Source organism: Microcaecilia unicolor, chromosome 8 (genome assembly GCF_901765095.1).
Source record: "Microcaecilia unicolor chromosome 8, aMicUni1.1, whole genome shotgun sequence".
Lineage (NCBI taxonomy): Eukaryota > Metazoa > Chordata > Amphibia > Gymnophiona > Siphonopidae > Microcaecilia > Microcaecilia unicolor.
Genome location: NC_044038.1, coordinates 144,617,462 through 144,639,316, shown reverse-complemented (window position 1 = coordinate 144,639,316; position 21,855 = coordinate 144,617,462). Strand labels below are relative to the sequence as shown.

Here is a 21,855-nt window from a genome sequence, read left to right as displayed (position 1 = left end):
ACCTATTGTAATTCACCTTAAGCCAGTGGGGTTCCTAGGGCGGCTGACACCTGGGGCAGATCGCCGATGCGCCCCCCCCGGGTGCATTTTTACTTGCTTGGGGGGGGGGGGGGTGCCGCGCGCCTGTCGGCTTCGCTCGTTCTATGCTCCCTCTGCCCCGGAACAGGAAGTAACCTGTTCCGGGGCAGGTGGAGCAAGGAAAGAGCGGCACCGACAGGCGCATGGCACCTCCCCAGCGGTGTGCACCCACGGCGGAATGCACCCACCGCCCCCCCCTAGGAACGCCACTGCCTTGAGCTATTATTGAAAAAGAGGTATGAGCTAAATCCCAATAAATAAAATATTAGGCCTTTATTTGTGCCTAAATTCCCTGGCAAACACAATCACTCTATTAGTACCAAGGTTTGTCTTCTCTTCTCTGTAAAGCATATGCTGTGTCTATGCAAAATAGTTCTACTTTTAGAACTGTATTTCTCCTGAGAGAAATCAAAACCCAGAAGGCAGCACTCTTACTTTAGTTAACAGACTATTTTCTCCCTTCTGTGGTATAGGACCTCCCTCATTTCCAGTTTAAACAAACAACAGAACATTCCTTATGAAAGAGGAAGCAGCTGAGAAACAGGGAAATCAGAATTCAATTTCTAATTCTGACGATGACACTGCTTGTGACCCTGGACAAGTCACTATCTTTCACTGTCTCAGATAACCATTTAGACTGCAAATACTTTGTAGCAGAGACATACTATGCTAAATACTTATCATCACTATACAGCACCACATAAGTAAGGTTACCATACGTCCGGATTTACCCGGACATGTCCTCTTTTTGAGGACATGTCCGGGTGTCCAGACGGATTTGGCCATCCTGCCTGTTTGTCCGGATTTCTGGACAAATGGGCTGGCTGGCGGGGGCGGGACTCCCCTCCCCTTACTCTACTATCCCTGGTGGTCTAGAGGTACCTCTTCGTCTTCGGGGCAGGAAAGAGCCCCCTCTTTCCTGCCCGGAGCACTGCTGCTAGCTGCCCTGCATACTGTGAGTCCGGTTCTCGGTGTTTCAAAATGGCCGCCGAGAGTTGAAGCAACCTTGCGAGACTTCAACTCTCGGTGGCCATTTTGAAACACCGAGAGCCGGACTTACAGGATGCAGGGCAGCTGAGCTGGCAGCAGCGCTCTGGGCAGCAAAGAGGGGGCTCTTTCTGCCCCGAAGAGGTACCTCTAGACCACCAGGGATAGTAGAGTAAGGGGAGGGGAGGTGACGGGGGGAGTGGAGATGACGGGGGAGGGAAGGTGATGGGGGAGGAGGGGGTGACCGGGGGAGGGGAATATGTGTCAGGGGCCAGGCGAGTGCATGAAAGGGGCGGGGCAGGGGTATGAAAGGGGCGGGGCAGGGGGGCGTGAAAGGGGTCGGGTAGGGGTGTGAAAGGGGCGGGGCAGGGGACGTGAAAGGGGCGGTGCAAGTGTCCTCTTTTATGAGGACAAAAAATGGTAACCCTACACGTAAGCATCATGATTATGGGCAAAAGATTGGATTGATTTCCTTTGTAGTCCAGTGATTCGTGAGTCCCCTCTGAAGATCTACAGAGTTGATCTAACTGAATTTTGAATCTGGGGAATCTATGGGAGGAATCCTTCCCTAATTTCGCCTGCTCCCAATGGTTCTATTTCAACCCACTGTTTCTTATTGGTTGTGTTATACAAGTCTATGAGAGTCCTCAATTAACAAACTTTAAGATACTATTACAAGGTAAGAACCCCTAAACCCCCATCTTCTTTGGCCTGCATAAAGCACCTTCTTAGATACTATGGACAGTTGTTTCTTCCAAATGAACCCCAGCAACATTTTCTGAATATAAAGCAATATTTTTTCAAGAGCCAATAACTGGTAGCACTGTGAACAAATTAGTCAACTTGGAAAGATATCAATTAGTACAGCATGGATTCTACCAAACCACAACACGTGGATTTCGTGCCAGACCTCTAAATCACTTGTTAAAGTCTGGAATAAAGGAGTGTAGTTACCCTCATAGAACACTTATTCCTAGATATTCTAAGCTTCATTTTGCTCTCTTGAAAGGGAATAGATCTTTCAATGCTCTTTCCTACACCTCAGGCAAAACACTTCAATTTTAGAATAATTCATCTTGAAAGGGAAAACCTTAATGCCACATGTTTGACAAACATATCCAAATTGGGAATTACACAGATCAGTCTAAAATACATACAAGCTGACTTTTCCAACAAGGTACGAAACTAAACCCCTTCAAATCCAAGGTGATACTGCTTAATCATGTATTAATAACATCCCAGTCATTCCATTTCCTGACTAGATGCGCGAACTTCCCCTTAACTCCCACAGCACAATGCAAGGAAGCAACATCCTGACTAACAACAACTAATACTGCTTAATCATGTATTAATAAAATCCCAGTCTCTCTTTTCAATTGCATTACAATTCACAGCTGTAAATTTGACTATTCTCTAACTTTTGATTCTCAAATTGCAGGAACTCTCAGATCCTCTTACATCACCCTTAGAACAATAAGTTCTATAAAACCATTTTTTCCCTTTAAAACCTGAAGGGCCTGAAATGCAGCCAGTGGCAATCAACCTGGTTAGCCCTGGACAGGCAATTTAAAAAGTCAGGAGCCTCTCCTAGCCATTTAAATCGTTTTAAATATCTGGTCCAAACGTTTTCAGGCCAACATCCTGCCAGAGATGGTGAGTGTTTTTTTAAACACTGCCTACTGCAGGCTAGATTAGACCCAGATATTCAGAGCATCAGCATCATTCTTTGCTGGAGGATGTGGTAACAGCGGTTAGCATATCTGGGTTTAAAAAAGGTCTGGACAAATTCCTGGAGGAAAAGTCCATAGTCTGCTGTTGAAGCAACTGCTTGCCCTGGGATTTGTAGTATGGAGTGTTGCCACGATTTGGGTTTCTGCCAGGTACTTGTGACCTGGCTTGGCCACTGTTTGGAAAACATAATACTGGGCTAGATGGACCACTGGTCTGACCCAGTATGGCTACTCTTATGTTCTATGTTTATATGGGTATGGCCGATATTCAGTGCCGTACCCTCATAGCTAACCAGGTGAAGTTAGAACTGTTGTTTAAGTGGTCCTACTTGCCCAATTAGCTGAGTACCCACCAGGGGCATGGGCCCCTGTAGATTTGGCCCTGCCCCCCCCCACTGCTGACCCCTTTGACCCCCCTCTCCCGCCGCCATTGGGTATGTTTGCTGGCGGGGGTCCCCAACCCCCGCCAGCTGAAGTCCTCTTCAGCATCGGTCTCCGGCGCGGCCGCGTTGCTGATCTGTAGTGCAAGGATTCTGTTTCTTATGCTGTTATGTTCTTAATTATTTTTAATAACTAAAATCTAAAAAGCACCCTAGTTTACTGCTTTTTATATTCTGAAGCTCTGAAACCTCCAAGTTCTCCATCTATTCTACAGTCCTTTGAGGTCTCCTTGTGTCTTTCTCTTTTATCTATAAAGTTCATTCTATTTTGTTCTTTTCCAAAACGTATTCTTTATTTTCTTCCAGTTTTTTATCTGCATTTTTCATTATCATATATTTTAGTTTAACATGTTATTCTATCTCAGGATCACCTTTTGTCCCAGTGGCTGCCTCCATCATCCTTTTCCTTTCCTGCATTTTCACAGATTCCAGCATTAGCAATCATCTCCTCTCAATCAAAATGCTCTGATTCATGTTATTGTTCTGTCTAATAGGTATCATAAAGTAATTGTTGGGTCTCACAAAAGTTGTGGCTTGTAGGTGCCAGCTTTATGCGTGAGTACCTATATTCTAGAAGTCAAAATTTCCTTTTATTTTTTGACTCAGCTTCATATACACCTAAATTTCCAGGCAAGCCAGGACCTGTCTGAACAATTCTCATAGCCATTTACAATGACTGACATATATAAATCCCTGATTGGGCCTCACCCTCTTATATAACCCATTCATTACAGCAACAGGCCTTGGTACATAAGTACATAAGTATTGCCATACTGGGACAGACCAAAGGTCCATCAAGGCCAGCATCCTGTTTCCAACAGTGGCCAATCCAGGTCACAAATACCTGGCAAGATCCTGAAAAGTTCAATACATTTTATGCTGCTTATCCCAACTCCAGAGATGCCAAGGGCGGCCCATCTAAGATTGAGATTTGCTACCCCAATGAGTGAAATTGAAGGTCAATGAGTGAGATGCTTATTGAAATACATTTGGGGTATAAATGTTGTGCAGGTGTGGAGGGACTCAGGCCTGAGGAAAGGCTGCTGGCTACTCTTATGACAAGTAATGCTTTCACGTGCACCTAAAAATGGATTTATATTTCACATTTATATTTTAAACTTAGTTATTTCAAGCACTTGCCAACACTAAACCACACAATCACCTCAACATAATTGGATCCTGCAAAATGTTCTAATCTACTGTCTGATGTCATGACAAACTGAAGCTGTATTAAACTGTATTCAAATTTGATGCTACCTCAGCATGGCCAATAAACAATCCCTCCACTGCAAAACACTATGCACAAACTTGTGCCAAAAGAAACAAACAAACAAACAAACAAACAAACAAACAAAAAAACACTTAGAACCTTACCCATACCATAACAGCACTGACTCACAGGAATCAAAGAGCAAGAATCTTATCCATGAAAAGGCAACAAGGTAAATTTTACACAGGGCTCTAAAATACCAGTACATCACCAGAACAAATGGGACTGCTACAGCTCTCTATACAGAAAATACATACTAGCAGAATACAGCACCTTGGTTACAAGCACAAAACATAGACATCTCTCAATAAATATGAAATCTTTGTTGTCTGAGCATTTTAGTTTTCCATTCACTTTAGCCTCAGTATCTTTTATCGGCCTCTGTTTTCTTTTCCCTTTCTTTCCAGGACCTCCTGTCTATTTGACATTTTTTTTCTCTGTGTTCACCATCCATCTTCCCTCTGTGTTCAGCATCACCCATCTGTGAACCTATTGCCCCTGTGTCCAGCATTGGTCTTCTCTGTTCCTATCTCCCCCTTTTCTAGCATTCCCCCTCAGTACCTATGCTTCCTCCCCATCTAGCATCTCTTCTCTGTATCTTGGTCCCTTTCCATATCCAGCTTCTCCCCTCACTTTTCCCTTTCTTCCATACTCCCACCCCAGGGACAGCAACTCTTTCGCCTTCTCCCCTGCTCCTGCCCCCACAGTCTGGCATCTCTGTGGGCCCAGCTTCTCTCCTCTTCTCCTCCTCATCCAAACTCAGTCTTTCTCTCCCCTCCTCTCCCCCCCCCCCCATGGTCCTCCAAACTTATGGGTCTTCACTGGCAGCAGCAGCAATTAAGTCAGGCTGTCTCCAACTGGTCCTGGGATCTTCTCTCTACCGATTCCTGCCCATGTGGCAATAGGAAGTTGCATTAGAGGAGGTGGGACGTGGCACAGGGAAGGCCCCTGGGCTGGCTGGATGTAGCCTGGCTTAATCACTGCTGCTGCTGACAAAGACACACAAGTTTGGAGGACCATTGCGGGGGGGGGGGGGGGGGGAGGGGAGATGCTGGAGAAGGAATGTTGAGAGGGAGAGAGAATGAGAGATGCTGATTGCAGGGGAAGGGGCAGGAGCAGAAAAACAGGAGCAGTGAGAGAATGTGTGAGAAGAGGACCTTTCCGCATATGAGCAGAGGGCCACATTTGTGTGTCACAAGACTAATATGTGTGACTTGGCATGTCTGTAACTCAATGCCACGTGTTCCCCTCCTGAACTTGCACTTGGTCCCAGTGTTTTAATTAAAAGATCTCTCCCACCCACCAGGTGGTTTTCGGTCTATGTTTATTTTCTGTTTTATTTATTATAGTGAAGCTTTAGACTGTGACTTCACTCAAGATCAATTATGCATGTATTTTAAATCCCACCTGTAGTTGTACAATGACTAAGATTCCCTTCCCACCATGAAGGCTGTAAATATTGTCTCTGTAGCAGCCTTAGCACTTGCCAGGCTGAACATCAAGTAGGCCCAGAAATTAAACCAACCTGTAGGCTACTGGGCCAGCTCTAGAATGCAAAACTTCTTTGATATAGGTGCCCCTAAAAGCTACATTTTTTTATAATACAAATTTCCTGATGGTTTTCCAAAGAATGAATGAACAGAAACACACAACTGCTTTCATTTTTGTGTTCTGAATTTTGGCTATAATACATTTTATCTTTTTCTCTTTTACAGCCTTTCCCATATATCATAAATCCACATAAGAAACTGGCACTGAACAAGCTTAAAAATGACCCTGAATTTTCGTTAGCTGCACAAATATTTAACGATCCTTAAAGGGTATGAAACATTAGCCCTTAGCAAAAAACCCATATAAGGCAACTTAATCCCTAGTGGAACTAACATGAGACTGGTGCTAGGAGAATTGGGGGTCACTTTGAACCATGGAACATGAGCGACTGAGGTTCACTTCTTTTCCCAACTAGACATATGCCAGTCGATATTCAAAGTAATTTAAGTGGGCATAAGAGGCTCCTGCCTGATTAAATCTCCTGGGGATGCCTAACCCCCGATATTCAGGGGCACTAAACCAATCAGTGCCACCAAATATTGCCTCTGACCACTGATTTTAAAAAAATTGACAGGTCATGGGCAGTATAAGGGGCATCGTTAGGGAGGAGCCCGGGGTTATGCAGGTGCCAACAATAATAAGTGCTGGCATCCATATAGCTAAGTGAGCAAATTTAGGACAGCTCAAAAGCTTTCCTAATTCTGCCCATTTAGCTATGCAGGTGGTGGCTGAATACTGGCCGGCACATAACGTTTTTGAGCCTTTTAAATCCCCTGATCCCCCTCCCAGCCCACCGACAAAGTCCTCTCCTTTCCTCACCCCTCTGCCTATCCTGCACCATGAAGAAGCCCCCCACATCCCCCTGGAATGCCTCCTGCCTTCAACCCCCCTGTCATCTAGATAGGCCCCTCTGAGCATATTTGCTGTCCCTGGTGGTCCATGTGGGTCGTTGGGGTCGTTTTGCTAAAAAAATGACTGCGTGACCTCTCACGGCAGTTTGCAGGGGTGAGAGGGGCGATTCTGCGGGGGTAGGGGTAGGGGAGTCTTCTTCATGGCAGCGAACTAGGAGGGAGGGCCAGGAGGGGGATCAGAGGGATTTAAAAGGCACAAAAAAATTATGCAGCTAATGGCCAATATTCAGCCGGCAAAACGCCCCAGAGTGATTCATCACAGAACTCACCACCCACCTAAATTTCCTACTTCAACAAGGCTCCTTCCCCTCCGAACACGGCAATATTCTACTAACACCAATACCGAACCCCCCCCAAAAAACAGCAAATGATATCACCAACTATCGACCTGTGGCCTCCATCCCTCTCCTAACCAAACTGATGGAAAATAGAGTGACCTCCCAACTTAACGAATTCATACAAAAATTCTCCATACTACATGAATCACAATCGGGTTTCCGACCTGCACACAGCACAGAAACAGTATTACTCACCCTGATAGCCAAGTTCAAACAAGAAATTTCATTTGGCAACAAAATACTTCTTCTGCAGTTCGACCTGTCCAGCGCATTTGACATGGTAGATCATGACATCCTCAAAATTACTGGACAAACTAGGGATCGGCGGAAACATCATTAAGTGGATAAAAAGTTTTATCACCACTAGATCTTATCAGGTCAAATCATCCTCATCAATATCGCCTGCGTGGTCATCAAAATGCGGAGTCCCCCAAGGCTCACCCCTATCCCCGATTCTCTTCAACCTTATGATGATTCCTCTAGCCAAATCCCTATCCAAATCTGGCCTAAATCCATTCATTTACGCTGATGACGTCACAATATTCATCCCTTTCCAATCCACCCTTACAGAAATCTCGGAGAAAATAATCACTGCCATGAACATCCTAGCATCCTGGGCCAACGCCTTCAAGATGAAAATGAATAAAGAAAAAACGCAATGCCTAATCCTTTCATCACAACATGCTACTCAGCTCACAACCACCCTAACCACCCCTGATGTCACCATCCCAATATCTGGCAATCTAAAAATCCTAGGAGTAACATTAGACAAACACCTAACTTTAGAAACTCATGCAAAAGCCACGACGAAGAAGATGTTCAACATGATGTGGGTACTGAAAAGAGTGAAACCATTCCTCCCAGAGAAAACTTTCCGCAATCTAGTACAATCCACAGTGCTCACCCATGCCGACTACTGCAACAGCATCTTCATCAGATGCAAAGCCAAAATCATGAAAAAGCTCCAAACCGCCCAAAACACAGCAGCTAGATTCATCTTTGGCAAATCACGATTCAAAAACGCAAAACACCACTATGGGAAAAACTTCATTGGCTCCCTATCAAGGAATGTATAAACTTCAAAGCCCACACAATGATCCACAAGATCCTCAATGGCGAATCTCCAAGCTACATGTCCGACCTGATCGATCTTCCAGCCAGGAACTGGTCCAAATCTTCTCGAACATATCTCAATCTTCATTTTCCTAGCTGCAAAGGCCTCAAATTCAAAACCTACTACACATCCAACTTCTCTGTCGTAGGCAGCCAACTCTGGAACGCCATACCTAGACACATTCGAAAAACCACTGAACACCTACCCTTCCGAAAACTGCTGAAGACTTACCTCTTCAAACAAGCCTATCCAAATGACCCGTCCTAACTCTCAAACCTAATTCCACACCACTAGTATTACCCGTACCCCAATCCTTTCTCCACACCTCTTACTAATGTCCTACTCTATGTAATTATGTCTTCTCTGTGATACTTTGTTCCATACTCTGTATTATCTCTGCGATACTTTGTACCATACTTTGTAAGCCGCACTGAACCTGCTATCGAGCGGGAAAGAGCGGGGTATAAATGCCACAAATAAATAAATAAATAAAAAGCAACACTGGGCCTTCAAGACTGAGACAACAGGAGTGTTTATTGGTGAATGACCCGACACGGGCTGTGTTTCGGCTTTTGCAGAACACGAGGCTAAAACAGGCGGTTTCTGTTAAATCGCTACTGTCCGTTGTGACAGGCTTTTTTGGCTGCATAGATTCTCTCCGTTCAATCTCGGAGGTAAGCACGGAATTTATTCCTGTTTGTAACATTATTACAAGCACTCATTATATTTATGGATAACGCTTTGATATTAAATCTCTACATCTCGGCGTTTTAAATATTTAAGCCATTACTGCCTCTGCACGCTGACTGTTTGTAAAAGGAGACTAGTTTATGTTTATATGGTTTTCCCCACATATCGGCTTGTCTACCTACCTACTATATGGTGGAAACTGTACAAAGCAGTTTGGAGTTTGCAGATCGTCTGCCCCTTTGTTTTCTTGTACCTACCTACTATATGCATTTTCATGTGACAATGAACCATTTTTCAAAATACAAAGTTCACATAAAATACTGTCACTATACATGACATCATCACAAACTTTTTATATATATATTTTTGTACCATTTATCTTTCTTGCTATAGGCATTGGATACACACACAATTCTCATAATTCATGCTCAAACTCTGGTAAGAATTTTAAATTCATTTTTAGATTACTTTTCATAAAATAATAAGAACAAAAAGATATTAAACATTTGCTTCATAAATAGATATAAATATATTAAATTTTATTCTAATTAAAGCTTTATGAACATATTTTATTTTTGCTCAATGTATTCCAAAAGATATTTTAATTTAATTTCATAATGTCATACATAAATCAGTAATATGCAAATTTACTATCAATAGCATTTTCATATTAATATATGAATGTTTAGTATTGAACAAGTTTTTGATATACATGTTATTATATATATATATATATATAGCATAGCATATTTTTAATGTTTATAATTATTTTTCAATATTTAAATTTTACAAATAGAAATATTCTCTCTATTGTTGATTGTTTTAGACAAAGCCTTAATGACACTACATATATATAATTAATTTATAGTGATGTCTTCCTACCATTATGTCTATTGTCTTTTTTAATTTAGTACAGAATTATTATTTTTTATTTTTTATTCTTCATTATTATTGAATTGTTTGATTAAATTTATAATTCTTAATTATTTAACCATTTCTTAAAAAGATCTGCATGTTTTAATTGTTTTGCTGTTAGACCCCTGAAGCAGGCGTTGTTTTACGCCGAAACACGGCCCATGTCGGGTCATTCACCAATATTCAGCCGGCACAGGCATAACTGTCTTATGTGGGTTCTGGTGGAATATTGGCTGGGATCCACATAAGCCTGGCGGCCAGCACTAGCCAAATTAGCCCCCAATATTCAGTGCCAGTGCCAGTGCCTGGACATGGCTCGGCACTGAATATCTGGGGCTAAACTGGTGGGATCAAAAGGTGAGGGGTCCTTATCTGTGGGGGAGATTGGAATAGTTTACTGAGTGTGTCTATGTGTTGTGGGGGGATTAGAAGCGTTTTTAATGTTGGAGGAAATTGGAAGGTGAATTGGGGCTGTTGTAGGTGGATATCAGGGGGTGATGACATAGCTGGTGTTGGGAGCAGCGGTGTCAAAAAACTGTTCCCATGTCTAAGAGGGATAGTGCAGCACAGTCGGTTTTCTCCACATCCAGCTTTTTGAAATTGCTGTTCCCACTGTATGTAGAAAGCCTTAAACGTGCAGCCCTGCAATCTGTTTTACAAGATGCTGTACTTCTATCCTCAAAGTAAAATACTAAGGGAATTCTCTGTGTCCTGACCTGGACTTGTGAAGTCCCTTTGCCATGTAAAATGTGCCTTCACATGTACATATGTTAAGGGAGAAAAACAATCACTTACCCACTTGTCCCAGGTCTCTGTGCTTGTGAGAAACGCCAGTCAGTGTTAGGTTGTGCCTGCAAAGACAAGCAAAATGCTTTTAATGATGGTCTCTCTGTCTGGATTTGGGAGTAAAATTCAGTTCATTTCAGTACTTTCATCTCAGTTTCCATCTCTAACATCCGCAGGCCCAACACTGGTGCCTAAATTATGGTAAGAACTTGATCAACTCATTGATAAAGCAGAATTAAAGGATACAAGTTCAAGCCTGTTTGTTAAACACAATCTGATTGGTGATGATTAACATATGGAAGAATAAATAACAAAGAAAAATAGGCATAGTTTACATAGGTAGGGTGGGGGTGGGGAGCAGCCTCCCAAATGTTGTAGGTGCTAATACTGAATTGGTCTCCCTTCCCTGACTGCCAATATGACATCTTTACTCTTTTCAGGGTAAGCAGGCAACCTACAGTTGTGCAGTGGGACCTGTTTTGAGATATGTTATTTATTTGTAACATTTGTACCCCGCGCTTTCCCACTCGAGGCAGGTTCAGTGCGGCTTACATAGTAATAGGGGTTACAAAGTATTGCAGAGAGAGTACAAGCTGAGGTATAACAGAATAATGATGGAGATATGCAGATAGGTGGGATGGACAAGTAAGAAGGTGGTAGAAGAGGCAGGAGGGGGAAGGTTGAAATGAGCAAGGGATAAGGGGGTGGACTGGAGGAGGGAATAGTATGAGCGATAGCATAGGGGGGAGTTGATGGAAGATGTAGTCAAGTCATAGGCGTTGTTGAGTGATTAAGTGTTGGGTAAAGGTTAATAAGATTAGGTTAGATCATTTGGGTAAGCTTGCTTGAATAGATGGGTTTTCAGCGATTTCCAGAAGGGTAGGTAATTATTGATTGAGTGAATGTTGGAAAAGAAACATGAATGCCCAGGAAGAAATGAAACATGGACAGAAAGTAAGACTATGAAACAGAAAAACATAAAATATGACAGCATAAAATGATTATATGGCCTATACAGTTTGCCCATCCAAATCAACAGCCTAATTTCTACAATCCCTTCTTCACTATAAGAACATAAGAGTAGCCATACAGAGTCAGACCAATGGTCCATCTAGCCCAATACCCTGTTTCCAAACAGTGGCCGTCAGGTCACAAGTACCTGGCAGAAACCCAATTATTAGCAATATTCCATGCTATCAATCCCGGGACAAGCAGTTGCTTCCCCATGTCTGTCTCAATAGCAAACTATGGACTTTTCCTTCAGGAACTCAAGCAAATCTTTTTTTAAACCCAGATACGCTAACGTTGTCCTATGCTTTCTTTAATTTTAATATGGTGCTTGGCTTCACCGCCTCCACCACACAAATGTTCTATGTATCCACTGCCTTTTCTGTAGAGAAATATTTCTTTACATTATTCTTGAGTTTAATCTCTTTTACCCTCATCCTATGACTCCTTGTTCCAGAGCATCCTTCTCTTTGAAAGAAGTCCACTTTATACTTTGTGTGAATTTAAATATCTCTATCATATCGCCTGTCTTCCAGATATTCATGTTTAGATCTTTATTCTATCACTATATGCTTTATGATACAGATTTTGACCACTTTAGTAATCATATCTGGTCCAGTTCCATCCTTTTGAAGGTGTAGTCCCCAGAATTGTACACAATAGTCCAAATGAGGTCTCATCAGAGATTTATACAAAGTCATTATCTCCTCCTTTTTCCTGCTGGTCATCTCTCTCCCTATTCACTCAAACATATTGCTGGCTTTTACTGTCATCTTATCTACCTGTTTAGTTACTTTAAGATCACTCCCCAGGTTCTCATCTTCTCTTATACACAGAAGAGCTTCACTCGCTGTTGCATGACCCTGCTTTTTTTGTATTAACTTAGCTGCCAAACTTAGACCATTCCGCATTCAGGATTCCAGATCCTGCAACCAGATATCATACATGTCTGGAACGATATGGGGTGAAAAATACACGGTTTCTAGGAAATTTGACCAATTGTAATACAACCCTAGAGAAAAAGACTCTACGAAATCTAAATCTCACAGACTTTTCACAAGCTAGAGCAGACATATGGTGGTACTGTGGAACCCACACTATCTACCATACACTCCACAGGAGTTGGACAGGCAGATGTGCCTTAGTCAAATTGGTAATTCCAATTATAATAGCATCTCTGCTCCCTCCTCATAGCAGCTCTTCCTCACGAGTGAAGAGAAATGCTATGCCTGGATCTTTTGATGACCGGGTCTATATAGATGCAATTGGAGTTCCAAGAGGGGTTCCTGATGAGTTCAAAGCCAGAAACCAAATAGCTGCAGGATTCGAATCAGCTTTCTTTTGGTGGGCTACTATAAATAAAAATTTAGACTGGATTAACTATATATATTACAACCAGCAGAGATTTGTGAACTACACTAGAGATGCAGTTCAAGGAATTGCAGCGCAATTAGACGCCACCAGCAGGATGACGTTGGAAAACAGATTAGTGCTTGACCAACTTCTGGCAGCAGAGGGCGGAGTGTGCCGGAAAATAGGTACACAGTGTTGCACCTTTATCCCCAACAATACTGCTCCAGATGGATCAATCACCAGAGCTTTGGAAGGCTTAACCTCACTGTCACAAGAATTGGCAGAGAACTCTGGCGTTGACACATCCTGGACTGGTTGGATGGATAGAGCTTTTGGTAAATGGAAGACATTTATCATTTCAGCAGCCACTACTATAATTATAGTGGTAGCAATTTTTGTATTAGTAGGATGTTGCATAATCCCTTGTGCTAGAGGCTTAGTAGAACGCTTAATTGAAACTGCAATAATGAAAAAGACAACAGCAGGACAATATGCCCTGTACGAAAATCTCCTTCCCAACACCACAGGAGATAACACATTGGACTATCTCCCTCTGAGAAGGACCAATCGCTATGCAAATGCTAGAGACACTAGAGAGATGTCTGCAACTGTATAATCAGGTAATAGCACACAGGGATACAATATAACCATATAAAGCTTTATAAGATGATGTGATACATGAGCAAAATGCCTACATAACCTATGCAAATCTATGCAAATGTATACTCAAGATATAATCAGTATGTAACCAAAGAATGTATGATTGATAACAATATATACTCACATAGATAAGAATAAGTTAGAACCTGCATATTAAAGGGTTGAATCAAAAATATTATTATAGTAATTATAAGTTTTTGTATAACCATAGATATAGATAAGAAGTATTGAAATAATTGAAGTGGTGCCAAGATGGTAATTTCAAACCAAAAACAAATTTGACTGTACCAGTTAACCGTAAGACTCAGAAAATTTGATGGCCTGATAGGATACCTTCTGGAATGGATGGTACCATGGTGTATTAACCCTGGTGTCACCCTATGGGATAGGGTGAAGAGGGGAATGTTAATATGTGGCCTGGCTTCAGACCTACCACTGGAATAGTGGTGGGCTAAGCTATACAGGCTAGAGCAACTGGAAAAGTACTGACTAGGCCAAATAACAAGCTAATGATATCATATTTGAGAATCTGCAAAAAGTAGGTCTGAACAATGGGTCTTAACACAACCAGGTACAACTTTCTAATTGAATATAACACCTATAATGACAGAATAATGTGTAAAAGGAATAAAATGAGGTTCTTAAAATGGGACTTATTTTCCATGAGATGGCACACAGAGATCATAAGATGTTATGAAAGGTATTGCAAAAGAAAGATGTGAAACTGGTATCTTAACATAAAGATATTTTAGTAAACGAGAAAAACAATTTGTTCTAAAAACATGTTGACTTTAACGGATATGGGGCAATCTCTTGAAATAGCTAGAACGGAAAGACAGATGGTACAGATGCGCATCTGGCCGGATACGAAAGTATGATCTCAGAAATTGTGAAATATTAGAGAAAAAAAAGGGTCCTGCCATAGACTTCTATTGAGATCTGTAGGTATAAAAGAAGGGAGAATTTGGCTTAATTTCGGAGTCCTCCCCAACGCTTCTTCTCGGACGGCAGGGCCCTGTGCTGTTGAACCCAGAATCTGTTTGATGTCTGTACTGAATTGAAAAACTTGGTAAGAATAAAGCCTTCTCTCTGAAATCTATCTCTGTCTTTATTTTCAAGTATTCTTCACCTTTCATTGATACTACAAACTAAGCCACACACACACCTAACACTCAATGTCTATATAAATTACTGTTGCATTTTAATAGAATACATGTAGCTACATAGATGACCAAGGATTCACTTAGATCCTGATAGACAAAAGGCCAGGGTCATGGACAATATCCTAGACTTACGCCTTCTGATATCTACACAACAAAAATATCACTGGGATGGAATATCCAAAGGATTTAGGCAGGCGGCCCAACACATAGTGGAAGCGCAGACCCTTTGCCCCTACAGAAGGGTATTCCTAGGGCACAAAGAGGGCCTTTAGAATTAACAATTTCTTGTCATGCTGCCTATACTTGTTCCTTTTTGCAGAATTTGGTATCATCTGCTAAATGGCAAACCTTTCCCAACAGCCTTATCGCAAAAATATTGAAAGGAACTGGACTAAAGATTGTGGCACAGCAATGGTAATGCCTCTTTCCTCATCATTAAATCCATTTATCCCTGTGCCTCCCATTCAACCAGTTTTTTGTCTAATCAGTCACTTTAGGGCTTATAATAAGAGGGTTAAGTTTATTTATTAGTCATCTATGTGTAGCCATGCCAAGGACCTTGTTGAAATCCAAGTACATCAATCACATCTAGCACTCTCACCTGATCCAACTTTCTGGTCACCTAGTCAAAGATGTTGTACATTAATCATTCATGCCTACTGAAAGAGAAGCTTTAATGTCGGTAGCTGTAACAACAATCACATTCTTTGTTTTCTGTCAGTCTGATACATTTTTATTGTTTCTGCCAAGATTTCTGTTCCCATATTATCTGGCTTTCTGTTTATTCAAACTCTTTGCCTATGACAGGAACCTAAACTATAGCTATGTGATTCAAGGTTCAACATTTATACATTGAAGCCCTTTGCTCAGTGTGTAGCAGTGGCTAAGAAAGCAAATAGAATGTTAGGAATTATTGGGAAGGAAATGGAAAACAAAACTACTAATATTATAATATCTTTATATCACTCCATGGTACAACTACACCTTAAATACTGCGTGCTATTCTGGTCACCACATCTCAAATAAGATATAGCGGAATTAGAAAAGGTACACAGGAGGGTGACGAAAATGATAAAAGGGATGGGACAACTTTCCTATGAGGAAAGCCTAGAGAGGCTAGAGCTATTCAGCTTGGAGAAAAGATGGCTGAGGGGATATATGGTAGAGATCAATAAAATACTGAGCGGAGTGGAATGGGTAGACATAAATTGCTGGTTTACTCTTGCCAAAAATACAAGGACTAGGGGGACATGCAATGAAGCTGCTAAGTAGTAAATTTAAAACAAATCAGAGAAAATATTTCTTCACTCAATGTGTAATTAAAGTTTGGACTTTGTGGCCAAAGAATGTGGTAAAAGCAGTTAGCATAGCAGGGTTTAAAAAAGGTTTAGATAAATTCCTAAAAGAAAAGTCCATAAGCCATTATTAAGATGGACGAGAAAACCCACTGCTTATTTCTAAGATAAGCAGCATAAAATCTGTTTTACTCTTGGGATTTTGCCAGATACTTGTGACTTGGATTGGCCACTGTAGGAAACAGGACACTGGGCTTGATGGATCTTCAGCCTGTTCCAGTATGGCAACACTTATGTTCTTATGACACAGAGTTAGCAACAGCATGCTAAATTAGGCTATCCCCCAGGGTCTAGGCTATAGCGTGTGCGAGCTTGCTATCCAAAGGGCTGGCTGGGTTATCTGCTCAATGCCAGGAAGCAATATTTCCTCTTAAGTTGTGTGAAGGTCTACCATCCATCTTATCTGCAGCCCTCTCAAGAGTCTGAATGCATGTGACCTGCCTGCCTGGTGTAGTACAATCTGTGGGAAGGCTACCATATGGTTAGAACATGATCTGCAGATGCCACTACAGCTTAAAGGGAGCATTGTCAGGGAGGAAAGGACGTTGTCTGCTGTTACTGTGGTAGTTCCTATTGTCTCTGTATTGGGAGTCATTTCAGAGGAGATTCTATCTGGCCTTGGAACCAGTGAGAGTTCCTGGTGCCTCTTGGAATACGACTTGATCTGGGAACCTTAGAAATGCATGGAAGGAGGAGGAAGGGAGAAAACTAGGGCATCTGTTTTCAATTTGTACTTGACTGCATCTAAAGAATAATACAGGATCAATGCAATGCTGTTCAAATTAGCTGGTGTAGTCCACAGAAGGAAATGTAACACAATGCTCATCCAGTATATTCTGCGGAAAAGAGAAGCAGATCCAGTCTTGTACACAACCCTACCATTTCAAGGCCTTCTGTTTTTAAATACCTCCTTCCTATCCCATGATTGGAATATTAACCTTCAGTCTCTGTATGCTAGCTATTGGTGAGCTGCTGATTTTCACTCTAATTTCACTAATTTCATGAGAGTGGAATTTTATTTATAACAAATAAAACAGGGTTAACTGCAAATAGATTCATGATAAGCCAATGAAAGAATGAATATTAATATAATGTTTTGTCTCTAGAGTATCTAGTCTAGTTAGATGTTTGCTAAACAGTATTATTTTGTTTTGCAGAAACTATCATGGAACAAGAAGTACATTCTAAGGTCATTAAAGGATAAGAAATTTGTACATCAGTCATTAAAAGACAAATTCACATTAAGACTATCTGGTATCGATGCAAAATTAAACTATGTGTTTCCAGTCGATTAAATCGCCTTCTGGTAAGAATCACCTATGAACAATTAGGGTCATCTGAAGAGACGGATTTGACATTAAGGAGGGACGTTATCAATGTGGGCTACTGTTCAGATTTTTTGTTTCTCCCCTAACTTAACACAGGTCTCATTTATGCAATGAGACCTAGTTACTAATTACTGGGGTTCAGTAAAATAACATGTTCTAACAGTAGCCCATGTTGATAACTTTCCTCCTATATTACCTAAGAATCAATAGAATGGAATGTAGAAAAGTGATCAGAGTTCCTCATATTACTAAGGAGGCAGTTCTGCAAGTTGACACCTCCTTTTAGGTGCTCCAATACCGCTCGGTGACAACCTATTCTATGACGGAATGTAAGTGCCTGTAATCGAATGCTCGCATAACCCCCTGCCGTACATTTAAGTGTCTTGGTGTAACTGCAGGCACCTAAATGAGTCAAAGTCAAGCGTAACTAACCATTTTCTGTGAGTTGCACATGTGACAGCCCTGGCCATGTCCCTCCCGTGCTCCGGCCATGTGAATGCCCCTGTGCTATGCCACTTACGCACACCCTAACAGAATAATGCTGCCACTGACATGCATAAGTGCCAGTTTTTTCTGTACGTTTACATGTGCAAGTGGCACATAACTCTGAATGCCCTGCTGCAGAGTTGCCCTTTAAATAGCCGGAGGACTATTCAGTCATATACTAAATTGTTTGTGGGTGGTAGTGATTCTCAACCAGGTTACAGACCTTTAGCCACCAACCTGTAACCCTTTCTTCTTTCTGTTGCAACTGGAGTGGAAGGCTGAACCCTGCTTCCCTGACCTAGTATACTTTTCCTTACGAACATTAGCACGTACATGGGTATGTGCCAAGAGACAAAGTCAAACTTGTCTGTGTCCTTGATTTTGCTGATGCTGCATTTCATTATAAAACAGGGTTTGTACTGCTAGCAATAAATACAAGAATTCTCTGTTGCCCTCTCCTGATGGTTATGAAATATTTACAGGATTTGCTGCAAAGTAAAACAAGTCAACAGGCCTCTTATTTATTTCTAGTTTCTTGCTACACCACTTCCCATGTGATATACCAGCTCAATAAATGGATAAAACAGAAGATGTGAAGAGAATGAAAATTGCACAGTAACAAAAAGGCTGTCCTAACTTTATCCGTTTGGTGGTCGGAATCAGATCTGCTGAGAGAGGAGGGATGGGGGGCAAGGTTTCTCAGTCCTGGCTTCCAAAAGGGGCCCACTGACCCAGGCATAGCCATTTGGGGGGGGGGGGGGGGAATGGCCTGGGCCCTACCACTTTGGGCTCGGGCTCCTCCCAACCGCAGTACCCTGAATGGCTGGCAGGGATGCCCAAGCTCTGCAGCCTGAATCTCCCCTGATGTGAGGAAGTCGATGACATGCTTTTTAGCAGCCTATGCCGGCACTCCACACAAGCTAAGTTCGCATGCATAAACTGAGCAGCTGCGAGGAGTGCTGGCATTGGTGGCTAGAAAGTATGTTGCCAACCTCCTCACACCAGGGGAGATTCAGGCAGTGGAGCTCTTCATCTTGCAGGCAGGGGCATAGTTACGGGGGGGGGGGGGGGGGGGGGCATGGGGGCCTGGGCCCCCACAAATTTCATCCGGCCCCCTGGTTTGGCTGGAGGGGGTCCCCAACCCCCACCAGCCGAAGCCTTCTTTAGTGCAGTTTCCGGCACAGCTGCATCCCCTCGTTACCTCTCTACCCTCATCTCCCCTTACGTTCCTACCTGAAACCTCTGCTCACAGGACAAATCCCTCCTCTCAGTACCCTTCTCCTCCACCGCCAACTCCAGGCTCCACCCTTTCTGCCTTCCCTCACCCTATGCTTGGAATAAACTCCCTGAGTCCATACGTCAAGCCCCCTCCTTGCCCATCTTCAAATCCTTGCTCAAAGCACACCTCTTCAATGTCGCATTTGGCACCTAACCATTATACCTCTATTCAGGAAATCTAGACTGCCCCAACTTGACATTTCATCCTTTAGATTGTAAGCTCCTTTGAGCAGGGACTGTCCTTCTTCGTTAAACTGTACAGCGCTACGTAACCCTAGTAGCGCTTTAGAAATGTTAAGTAGTAGTAGTAGTAGAAACCCACGCACTAATCATACAGCAGGCCACCTTTTAGTGTAGCTTAGTAAAAGGGCCCCAGAAGGTTTAGTGTCTGCTTCAACCTCCACCCCAAAAAGATTCCCTGAAGATAAAGGTCTTAAGGCCAGTTTTGTAGTTTGATTCAGTATGGAGAGATGCCAGAAGGGAATTCCAGAGAAGAGGGGTCAGGCGTCAAAGTGAATTGATGTGAAAATCACTGCCAAAGGGAAATATAAGTAATTCACATATTATCCACACAATACAACTTATAGGAAAAGTGCAGAAGAAGATCATTATTATACAGACAGGATATACTGTCTCTTGTGTATTATTAACCGCCTTTCTGGAGAGATTCCCCCAAGGTGGTGAATGTTCCTCTCGCACTTTGTACAGTGCATTAGATGTTATATAAGATAATTCACAGTCACAGTGTCTCAGTACCAAATTTCTTACACTCTAACTCTGAGCACACAGACTGCACAATGTGCTGGGAACCAGGTTCCTAGCCTGCATCTTTATGCTTTAATTACCACATTACATCAGTGTTTCCCAACCATGTCTTCGACACACACATAGCCAGTCAGGTTTTCAGGGTTGTCACAATGAATATTCATGAGATAGATCTACATACACTGGGCCTGACAACTAGACTGGTTTGTTGTGCCTCCAGAACAGGGCTGGGAAACTAGTCTGTACTACATCATGCTTCATGATCAGTATCCAAAAGCACTTACAGGACTGGCACTGGAGTGAACTGAATAAGTGCTTTAAAAGAACCAGTTTCGCTTGGATGGATAATTTTGGATGTATAAACTGTTAGACAGTCAAGATGGTAGTGGTGGTGGTGGGGGGGGGGGGGGGGGGGAATTGGAGCATTCTAGGGACAAACATCACTAGATGTATAACATATTTCTAAGGATTAATATTCAACCATCAACTCCCAGATTCTATCTAGTGCAACCAAAATTGCGTGTGCAAATCTGGTCATATTCCTGATTTGTGCACACAATTTAATTTCTTAGCAAGCCAATCAGCGCTGATAATTGCCACTTAACAAGCAATTATAGACACTAATTTCCATTAATTAAAATTTAGGTGCACAACTTGCTAAGCGCATTCTGTAAAGTGGTGTGCGTAAATTCTAATGTGCGCTGCCATAAAGAGGATAAGGCCATGGGTATGGAATGGGCGGGTCGTCGGCATGCTGAAATTTATGCACACAGTTATAGAATACACCTGCTCCTCACCTAACTTAGGCACTGGTACTTACACCAAGTTTTATTTATTTATTTATTTGTTGCATTTGAATCCCACATTTTCCCACCTTTTTGCAGGCTCAATGTGGCTTACATGGTACCGTAATCGGCGTTAACCAATTTCGGTATGAAGAAATACAAGTTGCGATTAATGTCAAGGTGATATTATGGTACAGTGAGATACATGTATGGTAAAGACAATTGGGGAGAACTTAGAGAGGGAAAGGAAGAGTTAGGATATGTCCGTTACGATCTTTTAAATGGACGCACCTAGAGTTAGGCACAGGCATGGCTGCTAGGCATATTCTATAAAACGTGCCTGAATCTAGAAGCAGTTTATAGAATATGCCCAGGCAGAAATTTTTTCAGCACCGATTTTACAGTGTCATATTTAGAATCTAGTCCCAAATGTATAAATTATGGGGTCGATATTCAAAGCGATATAACTGGGCAGGAGAGGCTCCTGGCCAGTTAAATCACTTGTGGGGTGTTACCTGCTAATATTCAGCAGCCTTTAACCATTTAGTTCCACTGGATATAAACACTAACTGTTAAAGTGATGGCCAGCAATTTTGTCGGCGGTCCGGGCACAGAATCGGCACTTAAACGGGTAAGTACCAATATTCATCATTTAACTGCCTAAGTTAACCAGACAACCTTAGGGGATGGGAAGATTTTCCTATGAGGAAAGGCTGAAGCGGCTAGGGCTCTTCAGTTTAGAGAACAGCTAAGGGGAGATATGATACAGGTCTATAAAATAATGAGTGGAGTAGAATGGTTAGATGTGAATCGCTTGGTTACTCTTTCCAAGAATACTAGGACTAGGGGGCACACAATGAGGCT

General features: G+C 42.2%; 1 protein-coding gene and 1 pseudogene across 1 annotated transcript in view; both read right to left on the bottom strand.

Annotated features, from left to right (window-relative positions):
- LOC115476840 overlaps positions 1-21,855 on the bottom strand; it is a 411,909-nt gene that overhangs the window by 30,483 nt on the left and 359,571 nt on the right. Inside the window, exon 7 of the mRNA XM_030213413.1 lies at positions 10,820-10,875. Within this exon, the coding sequence (XP_030069273.1) occupies positions 10,820-10,875 (56 nt within the window). The remainder of the gene's footprint in view (positions 1-10,819; positions 10,876-21,855) is intronic.
- The window catches only part of LOC115476834, a 557,863-nt pseudogene continuing 546,833 nt past the window's right edge, over positions 10,826-21,855 (bottom strand).